The sequence below is a fragment of the Peromyscus californicus genome, unplaced genomic scaffold (assembly GCF_007827085.1).
Source record: "Peromyscus californicus insignis strain IS unplaced genomic scaffold, ASM782708v3 Scaffold_6__1_contigs__length_162567912, whole genome shotgun sequence".
NCBI classification, from domain to species: Eukaryota; Metazoa; Chordata; class Mammalia; order Rodentia; family Cricetidae; genus Peromyscus; species Peromyscus californicus.
Genome location: NW_026294584.1, coordinates 63,445,588 through 63,469,089, shown reverse-complemented (window position 1 = coordinate 63,469,089; position 23,502 = coordinate 63,445,588). Strand labels below are relative to the sequence as shown.

The following is a 23,502-nucleotide window of genomic DNA, read 5'->3' as shown; positions in this document are numbered from 1 at the left end:
TGATGTGGCGTTTGTTCTTGGTAATAGTGACTTGGGTGCTCTAGACACAGGATGGCTGATGGGGACATACTGATTTGTGGCTTCATAGGTTCTTGTCCCAAGATTGAGCTCATTATCTTTACATTGATTAGGTTTCTAACAGGAAAATGAAAACACCAGTATTCCAATTCATATAAACAGTGAGTAAGAGAGAGACAAAGAATGAGTCAACCATTGCTATGAAAACAAACAACAACAACAAAAACCCAACATCTGTACAAGGTTCTCAATGCATCTGTGCAATACATGATCTTTGTAAATATTTTAAGTATTGTCTAAGAGGTGATTAGGCTAGAAGTTCTCAAATAGCAAATGATATGCAAACATTTTGGGAAGTTTTTAATCTGTTCATTTAAATTCTCTGTAGTTCTCCTAAAATGTAAGACATTGAACCAATCCAAACACTTCTACAAAATTAAAAGGTGTGTTTCTTTCATGAAATGAAGCCTTGAGTACAAAACACACATAGGTTTTATGCTATTTCTCTCCACAGTGCTCATCCATTGAGATCATTTTCCCGAAACCAACCCCAGAAAATTCACAAATACACAGATGGCCTCTCTGCAATCTGAGAACGTTATTCTTTAAATTGTTTTTTGACTCAATCACTATTTCTTACTTTAAGTATTATTTATCCATTCAAGCAAGTACAACACAATTATACAAGCCAGAGATTTTCTGTAGAGATAATTACTAAATAAAAATAAACTAAAAATAAAAAAGTTCTGGGATGGAGGAGATGGTGCAGTTGGTAAAATGTTGTCTTGTAAGCATGAAGACCTGAGTTCGATCCCAAGAACAATGCAAAAAAAAAAAAAAGTTGGTCATGTGACACAAGCTTATAATTCTAGGGCTGGGGAAGCTGAGACAGAGAATTGCTGGGGCTCCCTGGCCAGTCAGTCTAGCCTTCTTGGAGAGCTCCAAGTCGGTGAGAGAGTCTGCCTTTGAAAGGGGGAACATGGTTCCTAGGGAGTAACACCTGATTTTATCCTCCAGCATCCACCTACGCATGCACCTGTACCCATGTGTATTATGTATGTGCATGCATATACACATGTACACACACATGTATACACACATGCAATAAATAATAAATAAATATAAAAATGTGCTAATCTTATGTTTATTCCACAATGTCCCAAATTCTTCAGAATTAAATCTGGCAATCTAAACCTAGCCCTGCTGTGAGACTTTCCTAAGCATGCAATACTGACGTCTTGTTGCGCTCTAGGTCGTCTTTACTGCTTTCACCACGGCAGGATGACAGCTGCGTCACCCAGAACCAAGCAGCTCAAACTTCACCAGTGCATGGACATTTCTGACACGCAGCACCAGAAGAGCTTGGTACAGGCATCTAGCTATATACCTGGTGAGCATAACAGTCAAAGGCCGCAGGCTGACGGCTCCAACTTGGTTATTTGTTCAATTCTAAGCCTGGCAGCACTGAGGTGGGGGGATGTGGCATGGGGGCGAGTTCTTTCAGTCGGAGCAGAATTCACTTTACAGGAAGTGAACCTTTGCTTCCTATCAGCTTCCTCCCCCAAAGTTGCAATGTGACCCAGTTTAGTCATATCCCCTTCACCCTCTTCTTTTTTTAAAATAATTTATTATTGATTTTTATTTTCTGTGCATTGGTGTTTTGGCTCCATGCATGTCTGTGTGAGGGTGTTGGATCACCTGGGACAGGAATTATAGGCAGTTGTGAGCTCCCATGTGGGTGCTGGGAATTGAACTCAGGTCCTCCAGGAAGAGCAGCCAGTGCTCTTAACTGCTGAGCCACTTCTCCAATCTCCCCTCTCCCTCCTTTCTATACAGCACCAGACCGCAGTGACCATACCATATCACACCACAGTGACCACACCACACTACAGTGATCACACCACACCACACCACAGTGACCACACCACACCACAGTCACCACACCACAGTCACCACACCACACCACAGTCACCACACCACACCACAGTCACCACACCACAGTGACCACAACACATCACAGTGACCACACCACACTACAGTGACCACACCATACCATAACACTACAGTGACCACATCACACTACAGTGATTACACCATACCATAACACTACAGTGACCACACCACACTACAGTGATCACACCACACCACACCACACCACAGTGACCACACCACACCACAGTGACCACAGCACACCACAGTCACCACACCACAGTGACCACACCACACCACAGTGACCACACCACACTATAGTGACCACATCACAGTGACCACACCACACTATAGTGACCACATCACAGTGACCACACCACACTGTAGTGACCACACCACACCACAGTGACCACACCACACTACAGTGACCACACCACACTATAGTGACCACACCACACCACAGTGACCACACCACACTATAGTGACCACATCACAGTGACCACACCACACTGTAGTGACCACACCACACTATAGTGACCACACCACACTGTAGTGACCACACCACACCACAGTGACCACACCACATCACAGTGACCACACCACACTGTAGTGACCACACCACACCACAGTGACCACACATTACCATAGCCGGAGTCTGAAACCACACCTCATTATCACTAACTCCTTCATTTATTTACAAACAATTTTTCTTCTGCTGGAATCTGCCAATCTTCAACCCTTCTTGAACCTGCCTTCCCTCATTAAGAGGTTCAGCAAGAGGGTGCCTGAACAGGCCTTTCCCTGTAATCAGATTAGTGACTACCCTAATTGTCATCATAGAACCTTCATCCAGTAACTGATGGAAGCAGATGCAGAGACCTGCAGCCAAACACTGGGCCAGGGTCCTGGAGTTCAGTTGAAGAGAGGGAGGAGGGATTATGGGAGCAAGAGTGTCAAGATCATGATGGGGAAACCAGAGACAGCTGACCCGAGCTAGTGGGAGCTCACAGACTCTGGATTGACTGCTCAGGAACCTGCATGGGATCGAACTAGGCCCTCTGAATGTGGGTGACAGTTAAGTGGCTTGATCTGTTTGTGGGACCCCTGGTAGTGGGACCAGGACTTATTCCAGGTGCATGAACTGGCTGTTTGGAGCCCATTCCCCATGGTGGGATACCTTGCTCAGCCTTGATGCAGCGGGGAGGGTCTTGGTGTTGACTCAACTTGGTAGGCCAGACTTTGTTGACTCCCCAAGGAAGGTCTTACCCCCTCTGAGGAGTGGATGGGGAGTGGGATTAAAGGAAGGGAGAGCAGGAGAAAAAGAGGAGGGGGAACTGTGGTTGGTATATAAAATGAAAAAAAAATTTGAATAAAAAAAAAGTTTAGGCCAAGCGGTGTGGTGGCACACACCTTTAATCCCAGCACTTGGGAGGCAGAGGCAGGTGGATCTCTGTGAGTTCAATGCCAGCCTGGGCTACAGAGTGAGTTCCAGGAAAGGCGCAAAGTTACACAGAGAAACCTTGTCTCAAACAACAACAACAACAAAAAAGTTTAGCAAGGTATGGGGTCTGGAGAGGTGGGTCAGAGGTTTAGAGCACTTGTTGCTCTTGCAGAGGACCCAAGTTCAATTTCCAGGACCCACTGTGACTCAAAACTGGCTGTAACTCAAGTTCTAGGGAATCTAATGCCCTCTTCCTAAGCAGCTGTATATATACAAATGCAGGCAAAACACTCATACATATAAAAAACAAATACATCTTTTAAAATAGAAAAAATCATTCAGCAATGGCTAGTGAGATGGCTCAGTGGTTAAAGGGTCTCACCAGGCCTGACAGCCTGTGTTCAACTCCAGGATTCACATAATAGAAGGAAAACACTAAATCCCACCTACTATCCTTTGATGTCCACACATGCATTATGGCATATGCACCCGGTGCACACACACTAAACATAAAGAAACTTAAAGAAAACATTTCTTTAAGTCCAACAACCTTCTACCTAGACTCATTGCCCCATGGGGCTAATGTCCCAGAATCCTTCATTTTCTGACCCCTGACCTATGCTCTTTCCTGCTCACTGGCATTTCCTACCCATAAGAATTAGAAACTTGGCCCCCAAATTCATGTTTGTTTTTCTCTGAATAAATGAAGTGTCCCTGTGGATGCTGCCTGCCCAGGAAATCACTTTGTTGCATGGAGAAGGCTTGGAATGTCAACTTCAGACTCTCCACAAAGGTCTTTGGTGACAGACAGTGTCCACTGCTCAGCTCTTTCCAGCTTTAGTTCATTTCCTTGTTCATTCACAGCGTTGGAATGAGAGGATATCAGCTCCCTTGTGGACGGGAGTCACAGCAAGACAGAATGATGCCTGACTGTTGTCTCAGGTGAGACCCTTCTCAAGTAGAGAAATGGTTTGTATATAACAGGTATGGGCAGAATTCTGGGACAGGTAGGATGACCCAGATGTGCCCAGCATCAGGGAAACCAACCTACAGGAGGTGGTCATCTGGTTTTTCTTTAAGCTATGAATGCTGATCCATTTGTACCTCACTGACTGTGTGAATGAAACCTGAGGCTCTCTACGCTGGGTCATTCACTAGAGAACAGAGAGGAAGGTGACTGCTATTCACCAACAGACTCTCTTGGCACACAGGTCAGCCAGGCAGGCTTCAGGAGCTATACTTGGGGCGGAGATTTGATGAGTAATATGAGAGTTCTGGGTCCTTTGGAAGGTTATGGCTGTGTGCCAGAGAAGGTACAGAGGTGCCACGGTAAAATCTTAGACTCTTTAGTACATTGGGCCCCAAGTCAAACTTTCTCTGCTGGCGTAAGACACAGATGAGTACCCCAGGCTGATGTCAGTACTTCTTCTGGAGCAATCTGAGCTAGCATGTCAGTCCCAACCAGAACAGCCTGTCCTACCTCCTAGGTAAATCTGGGACTGGGGACATAAATCCACAACATCTTAGATCATCCCAGATAATGAAGACTATAAAAGCCTATATCTTCTGATGAGTGTTCACCCACCCCTCAATCAGGAATTAAGGATTTCATCATGACTCTAGTCAACTCCTCTTAGCTACACATTCCTTCAACTGTGCATCATCCAACATGGTAAGAACATCTATTGTCCTCTGCTTTAGAGGTATCCTACTCCTGATCATTCCATGATTCCTCCTGATCATTCTTCTGGACCATACTTGCTGCCCTTTCTAAGCATTGTGTTGCCACTGGACGTAGCATAGCACCCACAGGTTATGGCTGCTTAGTTACTACCTGTGCACATTGTGGTCAAAGGACCTAGCACAACACTCAGAGATAATGGCTGCTTGGTGACTACCTGTGCATCTTGTGGCTACTGGACATAGCACAGTACCTAGAGGTTCTGACTGCTTGGTTATACTCATGCACAGTATGACCACTAATGTGTTTATTCTGAGGAACCTTTAGGTTATGCTGTCACGGTGCTAAACAAATGAAGACAGCAGGGGTATGCAACTTAGAATCTCTGTGCAAAAAGGAAAGGTCCACGAAGTGCTGGGGTTATATCCATGCCACAGGTTGATGGCTCTCATCAGATCCTCAAAAGGAATCTGTAGTTCAGGCATTCATGACCCACATAGGTGTGATTCGGTTTAAACTTGTGAACAATTGGATCATCTAAGAATCTCAATCCTTGCACCCCTGCTGATCTGTGCAGGTGGTGACCTGGAACACCCTTCCTGCCCCTGCACACCCATGTTCCCACATTTGTGATATAACTACTACTCCTGAAGTCATTCACAGGTAAAACAAGACAGAAAACTTCCTGCTGCATACTCCCAAAGCATACATCATCTATTAGTGGATGCTTACTTTTAGAAGCTGGGGAGAAACTCCATCGTTCTATCATTCTATCCCCTCCCCCATCTTCTTTGTTTCAAAAGCATCTCATTATGTAATTACTTGACTTTGAAAAGCTGTTACGAACCCCACTGTACCGAGGGCTAGTGCAATAAGGAGGAGATATCATGTGTCTGTCCAGAAGCCAAGGAAGCCAAGAGCCACAGCAGTGCCCCGCTACCCAGCGGAGAGTACATACTTTCCCTCAGCTCATACCACACGGGTGCTATGTGTGTGCCTGCTGACAGGGAATAATCCAGTGCCTCACACGTGCTAAGCAAGAACTCTACTGAGCTACATGCCAGACAAAGACGGGTTTCTTCATCCATCCATCCATCCGTATCTCTGGAAGCCTTTGTTTTGCAGTTTCCAAGTAACGTCAATTTTTGTGTTAATCTTTGAACATATTACTTTTGCTATATCTCACTCAAGACTGTTTGATTTAAAACAAAATTAAAGGTGTGTGTGTGTGTGTGTGTGTGTTCAGAATCTGCAGTTCACCGACTACGTGATTTTCATGGTGTACTCTGCCCTCCTGAGCTTCGCCTCCTCCTGTCTAAATTAGACTGGAGTTAGGTCTGTGCTCCACCTGCTCTGGACTCGGCAGAGGCATCCTGGGGACACCAGGGAAGCGCTGTCACTTCCTTCCTGTACCGGCCTTGGCTGATCTCCTTCAGGGGAAGGGTTCTGCTAGTGCATCAAAAGTCCAAATGTCATTGTGCCCCGAGAATGATTCAAAATCAAATAGTCCACAATTTTATAGAACAATCCACCTCAGGATGGGCATGAGCTCCTGTCAGATGCCAGCAACGAGAAGATTCACTCATATTGTGGCTGTATCAGTGTGCATAGTAAGTGCTCATTAAGTAAGTAGATCAGCGTGCATACTAAGTGCTCATTAAGTAAGTAGGCCTGGAGCATCTGGCCAACTCTGAGCCAAATCTGTGCCTTTTCCCACGGCAACAATGTACCAAGAATGACCATTTTCCAAATGTCCAGTCAGACTGGATTTACCTAGTTCCCTCAGAAGCAGGTGGGCGAGCTGGAAGGAGCAGCCGGGGTGTCCAGACCACAGTAAGCTGTTCTAGTTCCCACGGAAGAGGCTGCTGGCAAGGCAAAGCCACGTGCTCCCCTCCCAGCCCTTGTCACTAGGAGCTGAAATGGATGACAGAAGGAAGGGGGCTTCCAAGACATCGAAGCATCGTGATTTTTTAATAGTAAAACTGTCTTTTTCCTGTCTCCTTCTTTCGTCATCCACTTACAGCTCAGAGCTGGAGAGCACAGGGTTGGTTTTGCCTGGCAAAGCCAGACCCAGAAATTCTGTCATGAGTTTTGCTAGGCATCTCTGTCAGACTATTTAAAGAAACACACACACACACACACACAGAGACAGAGACAGACAGACAGACACACACACACACACACACACACACACACACACACACACACACACAGAGAGAGAGAGAGAGAGAGAGAGAGAGAGAGAGAGAGAGAGAGAGAGAGCGCACAATGTAATGATACCTTGCTCTCTCTGAGTAAACTGGCATTTGGTTAAATCATTTTCCCTCTTAGCTCTATGAAAATCAGCAACTTGGCCAGGTACAGTGGCTTGGGAATCTGATGAGGCAGAGGGTTGACACAAATTTAAGATAGTTCACAATACACAGTGAGACCATCTCAAAAAAATCAGGGTGGGAGTGGGTGGGGGAATAAAAGAAAGTCAGAAACTTCTAGTTCTACTGTCCATTTTTCATCCATGGAGACGCAGCTGGTTGAGCCAAGCACACTCCTACAACTTATCTGCACCCAAGTCCGGCGTGCCACTCAGGAGACGTTCAGATTCCCGCTCTCTCCGGTGGGAGCTTCCTTGCAGGCTCTGCTTCCTTCCCCGCTTCTAGACTCACACTCATCTGCTGCTGCTTGCACCGTATACGCTATATGCCGTGCTGGAGAGGACCCTCCCAGGTCATCACTTCTGTGCTCCTACCCTCAGTTCCCCAGCCTTTTGGGTCCAAGCACAGCTGGGAGTCCTGCCCTCCTGGCCTGGAGTTGCTTCTACTGGACCCTGCATTACCTGCCTTTAGCTCCCCTCTGCCTAGGGTATCTATTCATCCAAATACAGCTCTGCCTCTTAGCCAGCACCTGACTAACAAATGGATAGAACCCTGGACAAGCCGTTATCATCAGCAACACGATCACTTCTCTCTCCTGTGCAGGGAGCAGCCGGGGGACCCCCAGTCCGTGTCCTCTCTGAGAAGTGTGAAGCCAAAGAGTGCAACAGCCTCAGAGAGCCTATGGAGGAGAAATGGCACCGCCTCCAAATAAGGAGAAGGAATTTTTCTTTATAATTTTAAGACCACCATTTAAAAATCTGAGTACTTTAGATTTCTAAAAGAGAATAGGATGTGGGGGTGGTCACAGTTCAAGACAGGATTGAGAAGTTCACCCATGCTCCCTAGAGAACAGGTGGCCAAGACCATCAAGAAGGGTCCCAGAGTGCTTGAACTTGTGGATCATTGTTTGAGAAGAGCCCTGTCGACCTGTGGTTTTCATGTTTCAATCAGTAGTTGATTTATACCTACATTTCATTATCAACCTATACACACATGCGTGCGCGCACACACACACACACACACACACACACACACACACACAGAGAGAGAGAGAGAGAGAGAGAGAGAGAGAGAGAGAGAGAGAGAGAGAGAGAGAGAGAGAGAGAGAGCCCTATTCCAGAAGCCTCTGTTCTAGAGAACTAGCCCAGCCCCTTGGGATGCTGCTCTGCCTTGAGAGGTCTCAGATGGAGGATGGCAGCTTTGCTTAAGTTCTGGCAGAGGAAGTTAAATCTCTTTAAAAATTGATCAGAGACTAGTAAGGGAATAAGATATGAGTTGTCACTGGGAATTAGCAGACGGTACTGCCTGGGCGATGTGCTGGTATCACCACTGGTGGACTACAGAGTGGGCCCCGTGGCATTCCTGCTGCTTCCTTTGCCAAGAGACAGTGCTCTTGGGGAGAATGAGGAGGCTGGCTTGCTGCACGCTGCAGCTCGGTTCCTCCAAGCAGCCCTGGGAGCTGCTGTGTGGCCCTTGCTTGAGAGAGGCAAGGTCCACAGGGGCTCTGAGTCACAGGTACTCTGGCAGGCACAGACTGCCCAGGACTTAAAGAGCCAAGGTTGTCTTTGCCGACACCTGAATCTCCCACTAAAGGTCATGACCAAATACTCCCAAATATTTCTCCCTAAAATCTGAACCTTTAGTTATTCCACTCTTTCATCCCCAATGCTTCCATTAAAATTCCCTCAGAGAGGAATGTATTGTACTACCTCATTCCTTCTCTTGAAATTGTTTTTTCTCTTTTGTGTTACCACACAGCAGAACTCAGGGGAATGGGCATGCATGGAAGTTTGGGTAGAAAAGTCATGTCTGGGCGAATCACATTCTAGCTACTATGGGGGCACCGTGGCAGTGGAGTTCTGAGTACAAAGGGAAGGGTGGGAGGCAGCTTCTCGCACTTGGACCTTTTTCTGGGATGTCTGTGGAGACCTTTTCAGACTCCTTACATTTCTCCCATTTCAAGGTGCTTAGGCACTCAGAGTCAGCAAGGACTCTGGGTTATCAGCCACAAGCAGAACTACAGCAGACCAGGGCTCAGTGGCCCCATGGTCATCTGCCATCCCATTCACAGTCACAGGGAGCCAGAACTGAAGTAAAGCCACCTGGTCTCAGAAAACCATGGCTCTCACAGACACAGCCTCCACTCAACATCACAGCTTCTCACAAAGAGGCTAGAGAGCCACACAGAGACCTCTGGAGGCATGTAGGAAACCCTTTCTCCCCACAAGCAGCACCCTCTTTCTCAACGTGTGAACTCTACATCAGCAGATTCTTCTCTCTTTCCAATGGGGGAGGGAGTCAGGAGCCTCTTCTGTCTACTGGGTCAGATCTGGAAGCGCCACACACAGGCATAGCTCACTCTCCTAAGGACAGTGCCACACTTCCTGTGTACAGAAAAGGGAGTGCGCTCATGACAGGATGTCATCAGCATCTAAGTGCTTCCATGTGTCACTGGGGCTAGACCTTCCGAAGGACCCCAGGTGTTCTGCATATCATTCGCAGGTCTTAGCCAAGACACCCCACCAACAACAGTGTTGGAATGCTGGGTTGGTATAGAATCTTCAGAATGCCGGTATAATGTAGCAAAACACACTTACCACACCAGAGCATTTTCCAGCAAGTATGTACACTGCTGTCAACTTGATGAGCTCTGGGATCACCTAGGAGATACACACCTGGGGAATGGGTGATCTTGGATAGGTTAATTGAGGTGGGAAGACATACCCACTGTGAGTGGTACCATTCCCTAGACAGGGATTCTGGGCTGTATAAAAATGAAAAAGTGAGCTGAGTACAGACATTCATGCCCCTCTTCTTGATGGTGGATGCAAATGTGACCAGCTGCTTCAAGATCCTGATGCCTTGACTTCCCACCATGATGGACTGGACCCTGGAACTCTGACCCAAAATAAACTCTTTCTTCTTTGAGCTGCTTTTGTCAGACTATTTTTTATCATAGTGACAGGAAAAGTTGGGTAGCTTATTTCCATTCTTTGAACTGGTCCATTGCAGCAGTCAGCTTGGAGACGAAAGGTCTCCTACCATCCTCCTATTACCTGGGCTTTCATTTAGTGTTCCAAGTGACCCTTCTAAATGCACTTGTTGAACACACTGTGTGATATGGACCCAGGAGATTTAGAACTGTCCACAGCCTAGTTCACCGACTCTATGATGGAGTATAACATCTTTCCATGAGGACAGCATGTGGTAGCCAGCCTCCTTCCTCCCCATAGCACACCGAGGCCACCCAGTGTCCTTTGCAGCAGAGCTCCAGTGCTGTGTTCTCTAGGGTAACCCTGCATCCAATGACATCCAGCACCTCACTCTGGAAGCTCACAGGCTCTATGAGGGTTACCTGGATCTTCCCAGTGTCTTATCCACAGAGCCATAGATGATTTGGAATCTACTCAGGATGGAATTCACTTTCTGTGAATGTGGTCATGACAGTCATTGACACCAAAGGCACTTTTTGCATTCTGAATGTCCTCTTCTCCTATCATGACCCTACGGTGTCAGCTCTGACCTTCTTAAAACTGATATTGTTTTTCATGGTTTTCTTCAACCTCCCTTGGCACCCTAATACCACATGAAATGCAGGTACCTCACATTGCCTTTCCCTTTAACACAATTACACGAAAAGCTGAACTCTTATGGTGGTCGAACCCAGATTCTCTTAGCATTGAATCTTGGTACTCTAAGGAGTGACAAGGTTGTGTTCCAAGTACGCAGAGCAGGAAAGTTAAGGAGTCATTGTGCAGGTGCTCATTCAACCCCCTGTCTACAGCTTGAATCCCAAGCCTTCTAACAGTTGCTCCAGCCACTGTGCTAGCTCCAGGATTCTACCATCAAATTAAAAACATTCCTCTGTTGAAGTATTATTTAAAATGTTCAGATAAATGATTTAACTTACCAGTCAAGGTTAGGTTCTGAGGACCACACTTTAGTAGGTTAAGGGACACTCAGGCTCTTTGGGGTTGATAGTGGTCACAAAACAAAAACAACAGAAAGTAATGGGCACATCTCATAACCATTAACAGCAGACCTCTCAATCTCCTACATGAGACCCACAGATCTAAGCCGGCAAACAGAACATGGCTATCTCCACAGAGGAGACTTTGGAACAGTCTTTTCATGGAACAGATAACTCACATGCTGAAAGATTCCTGGTTTCCACAGTGACATGGGATATGCATCTTTGAGATCTTCACAATTGTGATTCTGTGACACATGAGGGCTACATTTTTTGTGTGTGTGTGTGTGTGTGTGTGTGTGTGTGTGTGTGTGTGTGTGTGTGTTGAGCATGTCTGTGTTTGTGAATATACATCTATGTATATATAAACAGGCACACACACATCTATACATTATCTATATCACTAAAATATTATTCCTGCTCAATAGCTGAGCAAATGTTTTATGGCTCATTGGAAAAATCCAGAATGAATCCTTCTGTCTTCTCTTATTGAATAGCATTACTGATTACTGCTTTCCAATTTTAAATCATTTGAAATGAGGATAGCATATGTTAAAATAAATCTGTTCTTTTAAAAATTTAAGTGGAAATATCATTTTAATTTGGTTCTCTGAGGCAGGATTTAGTCTTCCCATGAGAACTCGCTAAATTTGAACCCAACTACCCTCATCCTTTCTGCTTCCCTCTCTTGGTCTCTCTGTGTGGGAGGAGTGAAGGGAGGCCAGGGTAGATTCAGTTGTCCCCAAAACAGCTCAGTCCCATCTGAGTGGCCTCCGAGGCACTTGAGTAAATATATCCCACTCACATTAGCAAACATGCTATTTCCAAACATTCTGGGGCAGATTCTACTGTACTTAAAAAGAGATTAAAGGCTGAGGAGAGGACTCAGATGGTGAAGCCCTTGCCACACAAACTTAACAACATGAATTTGGATCCCAGACTCAAGATGAAGCCAGACACAGTCATGCAAGCGCCTGTGATCTGAGCACACCCTGCAAGGAGGTGAAGTGGGAGAGAATGTCCGGAAGCTCATGGGTCATCTATCCTAGCATACATATGCAGCAGTGAACAAGAGAGCCTGATCTAAAACAAGATGGTCCTCTGGCTGCTACACAAACCACGGCAATATGCATACCCCCAACACACGCCATGTGTATCCCACCCCCCCCCCCCACACTGTGGCATATAAACCTCCAAACTTACCTACCACAACATGTGCATAACACCTAACCCATATAAAACCCACACAGAATCATCCAGAATCTTCAAGAAGAAAGAGTAACTGTGTTGTGAAAATTCCTTTCCCTTTTATTCAGTGCATCCTTTAAAAACCAAAGGTCCAAACAACTCATTATGCATATTCATCTACTTCACAATGGTTTTTAGAAAACAAGGAGAACCATACTATCAATTTGGGAAAGATGGAAAATTATTGTATACCTTTTCCCATTTTTAAATCAATTTGTGGTGATTTTCAGCATAGGGCAGTTATTTCTCCCCTCCCCCCACTGCATAAATGGTTCCCAAATTTCAGGGCAGGTGGAAAAGGGTACCTGAGCTTGGCTTATTGAGAAGAAATCGATTCTTCACTGTGGCAGTCCACACTGCACACACTTTCTAAGCAAGCTGGAAGCTGGCCCTAAGGCCTCATATCACCACCTTTTGGTGTTAGGGTATGAGGTAACCAGTCCCCAAGATTATGATGGCACCAGGAAGGCCAGGTGTTTGTAAGCACAGCCAAATAAGCCAACAACAAAACAACAGCTAAACCACAAGCAGTGCACCTTCTCCCTAAGGACCACTGGAGCAGATTTTTCCCACAGCTCCCATGGTTCCCCAACTGCCTGTTCCACCAGCAAGAAGGAACAGAAAGAAAATGAGCAGCCGAGTTCTGCAGTCTTCACCACGAACTGTTTTGGGTTGTTGTTTGTTTTGGGGGTGGTTTTGAGAAAGTCTCTAACTTTGTAGCCCAGGCAGGTCTTGACTTGTGGTGATCCCCCTGCCTCAGCCTCCCAAGTGCTGTGACCACCACACCCTGCTGCATAGAGCTTAAAGAAAACTGTATATAGTGGAGGAATAAGACACATTTTATCCTGTTTTACCTTTTGTGTTGGGCTAGTTAAGATTATTATTCAACAGACTTTAAAATAGCATGCATGAGCATGTTGCATATGGGAATGTGTGGTATGTGAGCATGTGTAGTTTGTGTGTGTGTGTGTGTGTGTGTGTGTGTGTGTGTGTGTGTGAGTATGTGTGTATGTGAACATGTTTATGTGTACATATATCATTTTAAAATGTGAGACTTTGGCCTCCACCCATTTTGCTCTCCTCTCACTCACTCCTAGACCACTCTTTATGGACTTGATGGGGTCAACTCTGTGACATTCACAGAGTCAAGAACAGGCCACTAGAAAAGGGAGGAAAGGGCCTACTGATTGCAATACAAGGAAAGTGGCCTCCAGAGTCAAAGCTGCTTTTGTATCTCATCTGACAACAGTGTCCATCTCCCACAAAAGAACCTGGGTCAAGAATAGGGGGCTTTCTCAGACTCTAAAGGTCTAAAATCACACCAAGACCTTGTGCATCATGCATAACTCACACCCTATTCAACACTGACATTCCTGTGCACGCTAAGACCCAGTAATATAAGAGAAAATCACACAGAATCCAGGAAAGTTCTTTGGCATAAGTTGGCTGAACCCTGGGCACCTGATCCCTGCTTACAACTGTGAACAGTAACAAGCGTTCTCAAACTTGTGATCTATAGCCCAGAAAAGCCCAGCGAGCATTAATGCCATACCTCGTAAGGGAGGAGACTATAATAAAAGGAGACTGAATTATGAGATGCTAATTTGGGGTGGAAATATTTCTTTGAGGAGCAGATGTTGCACAGGATGTTCATGAGGAGGAGGACTTGCTTTGCCTGCTCTGAACTTGTCCAGCTTAGCTGAACATTAATACTTGTCCAAATACTCACACTGACCCCTTGCCCAAATGCTCACACTGATGAAGACTTTTCAGATTTCTAGTTTTACAAAATTTTCTCCACGAGAGTAACAAAACTGAATGTGAGATCTCTACATGATAGAATAAGGCACTCACCTTTAAAAAAAAATGAGTTTTGGGAGATGACCTCCAAAGAGAGAGCTCTCACTAAATACAAATTTGAAGTGTTTCCAAATAGTTGATGGTTCAGTTTTTTCATATATTGTCCCCAAAGACACTCTTGGCTTTCCCGGTTCTAGGGGGGGCTTCCTTTCTTTGCCTTAACACTGGCAAAAGTGACCTAAGGACAACCTAGACCCATAAGGGAAACCAATTAGCCAAGCCAGCACCAACTGCTGTGCCGACCTGGAAGAGTCTCCCAGAGTCTGCTTTAGAGACCTCCTGATGTCAAGGGAGCATCAAGGGACAGACAGCCCTTCAGACCCTCTAGGAAGAGAGCTACAGTATCTCCAGCAGTCAGGCATCCATTCCCCATGCATGCCAGAAGGGAATCCTCTTGGGGCAGGGACAGCTCCTCTTCCTGTAGGACACTAAGCAAGCCTAAGTGTCCCCTCAGCCCTGAAAGTCAGGCCGGCTCCCCTGCCTCCTGGCACATCCTCATTATTCTGGACAGTGTGCTCTCTGCCCTCGGGAACACAGCCTGTCTCTGTCAGTGACACTTTGAGGAAGAGGGCAGGGGCAGGAGGCATGGGAGGGAAGCTCCTTTGCCAGGTGTGCTTGCTTTTGCCCTGTCTTAGAGCCACAGCAAAGTCCCTTTGCAGGGTCTCAATCAGCCTGCTCCATGGATGCTTGCTATGTCCTTTCTCCCCCAATTACAAAGTAGTTGGGAATATTCACAACTAACACAGGTTAAATGAGGCAGCCCCAAAGAGAGAAGCCTTTGTCCAAAGCTGCTTGGGCAAGTCCACCTTGCTTCTCAGTTATTGATAAAGCCAGGGTAGCCTTTAAAATAGAGGAGGTAGGGCAGGGTGTGCTAACCCACACATCAACCTGGGGGTTAGAGCTCCAGACAGCTATCCTTCCTCTCTCTCTCTCTCTCTCTCTCTCTCTCTCTCTCTCTCTCTCTCTCTCTCTCTCTCTCTCTCTCTCTCTCTCTCTCTCTCTCACACACACACACACACACACACACACAAGCACCCACCCCCAGCAGCTTTACCTGATCCTGTTGCTGTACAGATTTTCCCGAGGCGCTGGGTTCCTTGGCGGTGGTCATGGTCTGTCCTGGCAATCACCACCCCAGAGACAGGAGGAGTCTGACTGTGACTTTGGAGGCACCAGAGTCGCAATGGTAGGGTGAGGAGAGCAATTCTAGTCCATACTTCCGAAATCACCAGGTTTTGGGGGGGCGGTGGGGGAGGGAGCTGGGAAGAGCAGCCTAGTTTGCTCTTTAAATGCAAAGAGCAGAGACAGGCTCGACAGAGGAAGACGCTGCTGCTCAGTGGGGCTTCTTCAATTAGCCACAGCCTCTGCAATCGCCACAGAAACAATAACTGCTTAGCAACCGGCAACTGGCGGCTGGGTGCAGGCAGGGGCCCGAGCGATGCGCGCTGCTTCCCCACCGCCTCCTGGCCGCGGCCGCGCAAAGGCGCATGCTCCGGCTGTGCTCAGCCTGGCTAGGGCTGGGGCGGGGGCCGCGGAGGGGCCGCGGCCGGTGGACGCTACAGAAGAGCCCCGAGCACCGGCAGCCTTGTCATTGCATCTATCACGCACCCATCATGAATCCAGGCCACCGCGCCCCCATGGCAGAGCCAGCTGCTTGCAGCAGTACTGGCCCCACGGCTCCCACCTGGGTAGGGGGCTCAAGAGGGATGTCTTTTTTCCAATCCTTAGCTAAAAAATGCGGGTCATTTGGGGTGGTTGGAGAGGCACTCTTGTTGGCCCTGCCGGTTCTGCAGTGACTGGGATGCTGACTGGTGTACCCTTGTCTTTCTTTACAAGTCAGAAAACTTCGGTTTCTCCTTGAGAGTGGATGGATCTCTATCAGACAAAAATCAAACAAAGCAGAGAAGAGCTCAGCCTGTGCGGCCTCCTTAGAGGCCACAGACTCTCTGCTGCATCTGACCACCAAGAAAAGGCCAGGCAGCATACAGTGCCCCGTGGTCCGCCTGAGACCTGGGCTTCCATCTTGGACCCACCAGGGCCTCCTACCAACCTGAACGCTTGCTTTCTGCTCCTGCAGACACCGCTGCAATACCGAACGTTGGACCAGAAACTCTCAGGGAATCAGGGTTCACCAAGGATGTTCAGGTGGGGATGGCTCCTGAACCAGCAGAGAAGAAGCTTCAGGGTGGGCAATGCCCGAAGTCTTTCCCTCAGCCTTGGCTCTGCTCTGTGCCCTCCGTCTGAGAGCATCTCCTTTGCTCTTGGTCTCTGGTTCTCTTCACTCTCACAGGCTCTGGCTACAGGTAGCCACTTACTGGAAAGAGCCTGGCTACCTGATGATGTCACTAATGGCCACTAATTACTTTAGGAATTATGTCCTGGGACATGATTTTTGTTGTTAGGTTTCCACTTAGTGGGAATTTCAGAGACACTGTCCTGGAATCCAGTCCCTTCAGGAGTCCTGAGCCCAGTCATTTTACAAGAACAACAATTGGTCATTGACAGGCAAATTCAAATCCCGGCAGATGCCTGCCTGCTCCCCCACAGCCCAGACTCCGCTGCTCTGGGTATTTAGTTGGTAATGATCCAATAACTTTTTTACATGATAGCCAATAGCTTTCACTGTTTGGCCAAGAGGATGAGAAAAAAGACTGTGGCAAGCTTGCCACTCAGGAGTCTGCTTCAGTCTGTCTGTCTGCATTGAGTCAGGTGCCCCCGCCCCCCACCCCAGCACTGGCTATGGCTAAAATGGCATACAAACACCTGTGTTATTTATCATCACAGCCCTGTTGACCAGGGTGCTTAGAGTCTAAGTGATCATCAGTGCTGCTGAAAGGCAGGTGCAAGACCTTGCCTCTAAGGCAGACTCTAGGAAGGGGCTTTGTGCAGTCGCAGGCTCCTGTGACTGTGGAAGGTGCCCGCCACAGCCTCATTGCATCCCTGATCCTGCCTGGAAGCCACTGTGGCATGGGGTCTCTATGCACACTTATTCTTAGGGCCCAGTAGCAAGGCAAACAGAGCCTTGGGAAAGAGGAGCATGTAGTGGAACAAAGGGCCACACTTGGCCTGTCCCCTGGAAACACCTCAGCCCCTGAGGACCTTAGCCAATCAACAGAATCAGCAGCCCCTGCCACACACTGCAGTCTCAACACAGCTGTCTCCTGGAGTTTGCTCTTTAACCAAAGCTGCCTGGTACAGGTTAAGTCTTAAGTCACCATCTGTGCCATCTAAGAAAGGATTCATTGCTCCCCTCAGAGGCTGTGAGCTGCTGTCCACAGACAAGAGCAACAGCAGAGCTGAGAGCTAGTCACTGTCCCCAGGGACCTCAGTCCAATGGGAAGTGGTCCCCAGGGATGCTGAGCTATGCACCATGAGCATATAGGAAACTCCTTCAGGCTCTTCCCATTTCACTTCTCAGTAAAGAGCTCAAAATAGAATGATACATCTAAATTGAATATGGTTATCATATACAATTTGCTGACATTTGTAAGATGACAGAAAACATTTCAAAGGGATTTCCAATGACTGGCCAGGCTTTGCCTCTCACCCCCTCATCCATCAGCTTTGTCCACAGGAGTCATTATGTGGAAAAGTGCTGAAGTGAGTATAAGTGGGGGGCCAGCCTGGTTGTTCTGCTCAGAACTTCTCCATGCGATTCTCTGGTGCCGGGTCCCCAGATGCTAGCTTCTTTGTACACTTGACCTTGGCTGTTTTTACGGGTGAAAGAGCAGAAAGTCCTACCTTATAAGAAGCTGCAGGTGAAGCTATGCAAATGCAGGGTAAATCTTACATCCCTGGGAGGTCTCTAAAATATCCTCAGAGAAACCAATGGTGGTTGGCTGCTGGAGGAGAGGGCAGAGGGGCTTGCTAATGAACAGACATAATGGCTCAGTTTTGCAAGATGAATGCATTTTGAGATCTGCGGTACAGCACTGAGCCTGGAGTTGACTGCCGCGCCACACAGTTAAAAACCTATTAGTGGGGTAGATCCCACGAGTGTTCTTGCTACAGTAAGATGGAAAGGGGATGTCTTTTCTTGATATTTTACAATTAATCACAACCTCTTGGTAAGAGAAATAATGTACTTCAGTTCATGCTCTGGAGTTCAAGTCTTTGCAGATTACTGTGCATGCAGAGAACCTCTGGCCAGGTCAAAGCTATGTCGTCCCATGCGTAATTACAGGTACCTTCTTCAAGTGTTCCTTCAGAGATGTTAACAGCCAGCAAAGCAAGCATGTGTGCTCCACAAGGCAGCAAGGCTGTGCAGATCAAAGATGAAAACTTAACCTATCCTTGGTGTTGAATGGCAGAACTGAGATTCACACTCATTTCTTTGAACTCTCCTCCCCACCCAATACTTGCTGGGCTTTTTAGAAATATTGCCTAAGTTCCTGAGCCGGAGATCAGCTCCAAGTTCTCCAAACAAGAGCTAGCTCCTTTTGGCTGAGCCTGCTCCAGCTTGCTAGACAGCAGGCAGCCCAGAGCACCTTCCTAAGATGTGTCTCTGGTGTCAGGGAAGGATCCAAGGTGAAGGAGCTCAAGGCCCTTCCAGGAACACCTTGAAGATTTCAAGCTGATCTCAGCCCTTCCCTGTGAGAGCTGTGTCTGTGAGGGGGCACCCTTCGGTTTTGCAGGGAATGGTTTTCAAAGTAGCCAGTAAACATACATGGCGAAGATTGCACAGTGCCCTATTGGCAGGCTCGGGTGCTGCACACTGACTTGGGTGTGCAGAGCCAGAGACCTATTATTTCCCATCCCAGCTCCACCAGTGCCTCTCAGATCCCTGAAGCCAGCCTTGCCAAGTGGACTTGTGGGCTTCCAGCCACCTTCTCCTCCAGATGTGTGTGAGTGGGCATTGGCATTGACACAGCCAAGGTTTGTCTGTGGCCTTGTAGTCCTGGATCCCTCTGCTGAACCCAACAGCTTCTCACATTCCTCATTCCCACACACCTACCCCAAGGAGCCGAACAGCCTCAAGAGCTGGGTGCTAAGCCTCACTCAACCAGGAAGTGCGCAGTGAGCCTGTGTCTTATGCAAACAGCGCAAGCTCCATTAAGAGGGGGCACAGGAGGCAGAGATGCAGGTGTCTTAGTGGTGAGTTGCAAAGATTTTGAACATGTAGCATTTACCACCTGCCAGAGAAACTCTTCTTAATGAACAGTTTCCTGAAAATATAAATGAGTGAGGAGCAGCAGGTACAACCAACTGATTGAAGCAGTCATCCAGGGTCCAAGGAAACACACATATCCCACAGACACTGAAAACTAGCAAGAGGGATCAGGTCCTGGCAGAGCTTCTTGACCCCCATGTGCCAACTGTCACTGCTGACACCCTCTCTGGAAGAGTTGGCCTCCAGCAGAGGAGCTGCTTCCTGCCCATCTGAAATTGTGGCTTGGGTTTGACCTTGAGAATCTAGTTCCTTAAGTACCAACCTTCTGTCCTGGGAACCACTCCATCTCTGTATGCCTGGGTGAGGAACCATGGATGGTCCAGACAGAAACAGCATCTGAGGCTTGGAGATATGAGCAGGTAAGAATCACAGGGGAGGACACAGGAAGCAGCAGTGAGTGGACCCAGACCACCCAGACAGGAGGTAAGCCTAGCCTAGGGAAGACGAGGTCTGCTTGTGTTAGAGTGACCAGGAAGCTCAAAGCCCTTTCTCTAAGCTGATGGACACCCTTCTCCTGTGTCTACTTTGCGAGCCCACAGAGGCTTCCTAGTGAGAACTTCCTCAGGGTCAAAGAATCTGAGCTTCCTTTACCCAGCAAGGGTGCAAAAGGAGATGATTTGGCCACGGACATGTTTACCAGGTGTTTGGAAAGGTCTACACTTGGCTGTACAGTGTGCTTTGATCTTGCAAGGGGAAGTCTTTTGCCTCTCCCCTTGGCATATTATTAAAAAGTCCTTTTGAATAAAGGATGAGGCAGCTGAGTATTGACCCAGGTCCTCCCAAATCTATCCTGTGTTTCTGTCTTTCTTCTCATCAGCTAGGTCTCTCTTTCTATCTAATATTTCCTCATTCCTCTCTCCTCCACCTAAGAACCCTTCAAGAGGTGGGAGCAGGCTCCCACAGTCTACTTTCCATCTCCTAGCTTGAGAAGCCTAGCAACCAGGTTCTCACTGCTGAGGACACTGAACTGAAGGCCAGAACAAGACTGAACCCTAGGTCGTTGGCCTCACCCTCAATCCTTAAGTGGAGGTTAGCACAGCCTGAGTCTCTCCTGCCACCTCCTCTGTTTTTGAGTTTCCTCCTGGGAAGACCAGTCCTAGCAAGTGCACTATGGTTCTGCCTATTGTCCAGGGTAGATACTCAGAGAAGACCCATGCCAAGTTTCAGGAAGCCAGGCCAGCCTCTTACTCTTTGAGGGCAAGCTTTGACCACCATTTGCTAGACTGAAGGATGCAATCTTCTTTCCTTAAGAGCCTGGCTGGTGCGCCTCTTGAGCCAGAAGTGGAACAAGGGCAGGGGGCTGCACTCAGGTGACTTGGATTTGCTTCGTTCTCAAATTGTTTCTCTATTTTAGGAACAATGAGAAGAATGTCCTTGGCACCCACAGTCTTCAGACTCGTGTTGTGAATGAAAAACACCCCTGGCTTCTTTTCAGCCAGGAGCAGCACCTCTCCTGGGACAAGGAAGAAAGAGACAGAAAGAGGGAAGAAGGCAGGGGAAGGTGGTCCTGGCCTAGGCCGTTGATGGTCATGTGCTCTAAGGCCTACTTCTCCAAATCTCAGCTTCACTTTCCTCTAAGTGAGGGAGGAAACAGTAAAAATCATCATCAACACCACCACCACCACACACACACATACACAAACTAGGAACCTCCCAGTGGCCTGCATTTCCCTAGCACTTGCCCTGTCCTATTTGAACTTCATAGTAACCCTGAGAAGGAGCTATTTTAATCCTGTTTACAGATAACAGAGTACAGAGGGAATGTTTCCTCAGCCAGGGCTCTTGCTGATAGTGAAAAAAAGGCGCATGTTTTTTTTGTTTGTTTGTTTTGTTTTTTGTTGTTGTTTTGTACATCCCGTCTCTATTCCCTAGCTTTCCAGACTCCGTGCTGGCACCACACTCTTTAGGTTATGTGTTCCCCAAATGACTCTCAGCTAGAAACTCTACCCATGAGCCCAAGGTTGACCACCAAAGTCCTAAAATGCTCCATTTTGCAAGAGGACTTTAAAAATCAACACACACCTATGTCCGTACCCAGACTTTGGAGTGAGCTCCCTGATAATAATGGTGTTGATTCTTGCAAACCTCATTTCGGAATCCTCAGGTTTCAGCCCCAAGTCCATTCATTTTCTTCTGCCTTCCCCAGCTGTCCCTAAATGAGCTCATACTTCTTAGCACATTTGCCTAGCCAGGGCCTGCTGGCCCCCAGGCAGGGCTGCACACGATGGCTGTTCTAGGCAGGGTATCCTGAGCTCCTCTTCGGGTGCCTCCTGCTGCTGGGTGACCTTGGCGATGGCAGTGCGACAGATGCCTTGCTTATGATTTTTAATGGCTCTGACTAAAATTTCTGGGGCTGTGCAGTCAGCTCTGGTTTGGTGCCAGCTGTGGAACAAGCCCTCACACTGTTTGGGGGACACATGTCAGGGCTGGTTCAGCTATCACTACTGTCACTCTGGGCTCAATGGCATGTCAGGAAAGATGTCCTTAAGAAGCCCCCAGGACAAATCCTGTAGGGCCTCATTCATGCCCTGGCTTTGCAGGCCCTCTGTTCGTCTATGTGACCCCTGGATGATAACTCCTACTGTCAAGAAGATTCTTTGTCCCCAATGTAGGAGGATTTCCCTAAAGTTTTATTGGAGATGTTTTATTTTTAGCATAAAATGATTTAGAAAGCAGACACAAGCAGATAATTTCCAGAGAAGGACCAGTCGACACAATCCTGACTGCCCTGCTTTGCCAAGACACATCTGACTTGGCTTTGGAGATTGGTATGAATGGAGGTGTGTGAGCTGCTTAAAGTTGGAAGCCCATGAAAGCAACAGGGATCTAAAGCACTTAGCATGCCTCTAGGAAGGTATGGTCTAAGCGAAAGCATTCAACACAGGAGCCCAAGAAGCAGGTCATCCCCCACGGTTCTCACCAGTGCCGCACACACAGGCTTCCCTCTGCTGAGCTCTTATCCACCCTTTGCTGTCCTGTTCAAATGTCCTGCCTGCCCTCAGCCCCCAGAGGCTTATTCCGTCTCCTTTGTGTTTTCCCATCATGTTTTTTGTGTTCCCTGCAGCATCACTGCTCAGCTGCCTGGATTCTTGGCCTAGTTTTGAATTCCTCTGCACAGGGCCAGGTAGGGAAAGTGCTCTGCACCCATGAAAGGCACCAGTGTGCAAGTCCTAATAATTTCTCAATAGTAAGTCCCAGTCCTCTATCCTGCTGGCAGGGCACAAGCTATGGAGCCTGGCTTTCTGCTACCTAAAAGGCCCAGCAGTAGACAGCCAGGAGGAAAGGGTAAAGTGACAAAAATATTGTCAACCAGTGACACTGAAGGGTACCAGGATATGGCTAGCTGGAGGTCTCTTTAGGGCTCAGTACATAGGAAGCTGAGTGTCAGGAAGAGGGCTCGAAGGTCAAATTCAAGAGGCTCCAGGAGAGGTCAGACCAGGCCACAAGTTCTAGGTCCTCCTCATCTGCAAAGGGGCGGGTTCTCAAGGACCTCACAAGGCAGTCTATGAATAAGAGAGAGAGCAGAAGGGGGCAGCACTGGCTTGGCTGCCATGGAGAAGAGAAGACAGCAGGAGGAAGGTAAAGGCTGCAGGACCCTTCCAGAGGTTTTTACATCCCGCTGGAGAAACCATCCCACATGCAGCCCTCAGGAAGTGACCGAAGGAACGGCCTTGCCATCACTGGGGGCTCTAGCCTCCCTCCAGTCCTACCTCAGCCTTCAGCACGGCGGCTCCACTTTGACCCCCCTCTCCCCAGTTACAGACCATTAGAACCCAGAGCTCCACAGTTTGCCATGTCAGGGAGTCTCAACCC

At 47.7% G+C, this 23,502-nt stretch overlaps 1 protein-coding gene across 5 annotated transcripts in view; it reads right to left on the bottom strand.

The window, feature by feature from the left end:
• Positions 1 to 23,502, bottom strand: part of Dpp6 (dipeptidyl peptidase like 6) — an 883,656-nt gene that overhangs the window by 427,478 nt on the left and 432,676 nt on the right. Inside the window, exon 1 of one of the 5 annotated variants that reach the window (XM_052721908.1) lies at positions 15,574 to 15,995. The exons of the other annotated variants lie outside the window; for them this stretch is intronic. Within the exon in view, the coding sequence (XP_052577868.1) occupies positions 15,574 to 15,630 (57 nt within the window). The 5' untranslated portion in view covers positions 15,631 to 15,995. Of the gene's footprint in view, positions 1 to 15,573; positions 15,996 to 23,502 lie in introns of those variants that run through there. 5 annotated transcript variants of the gene reach the window in all.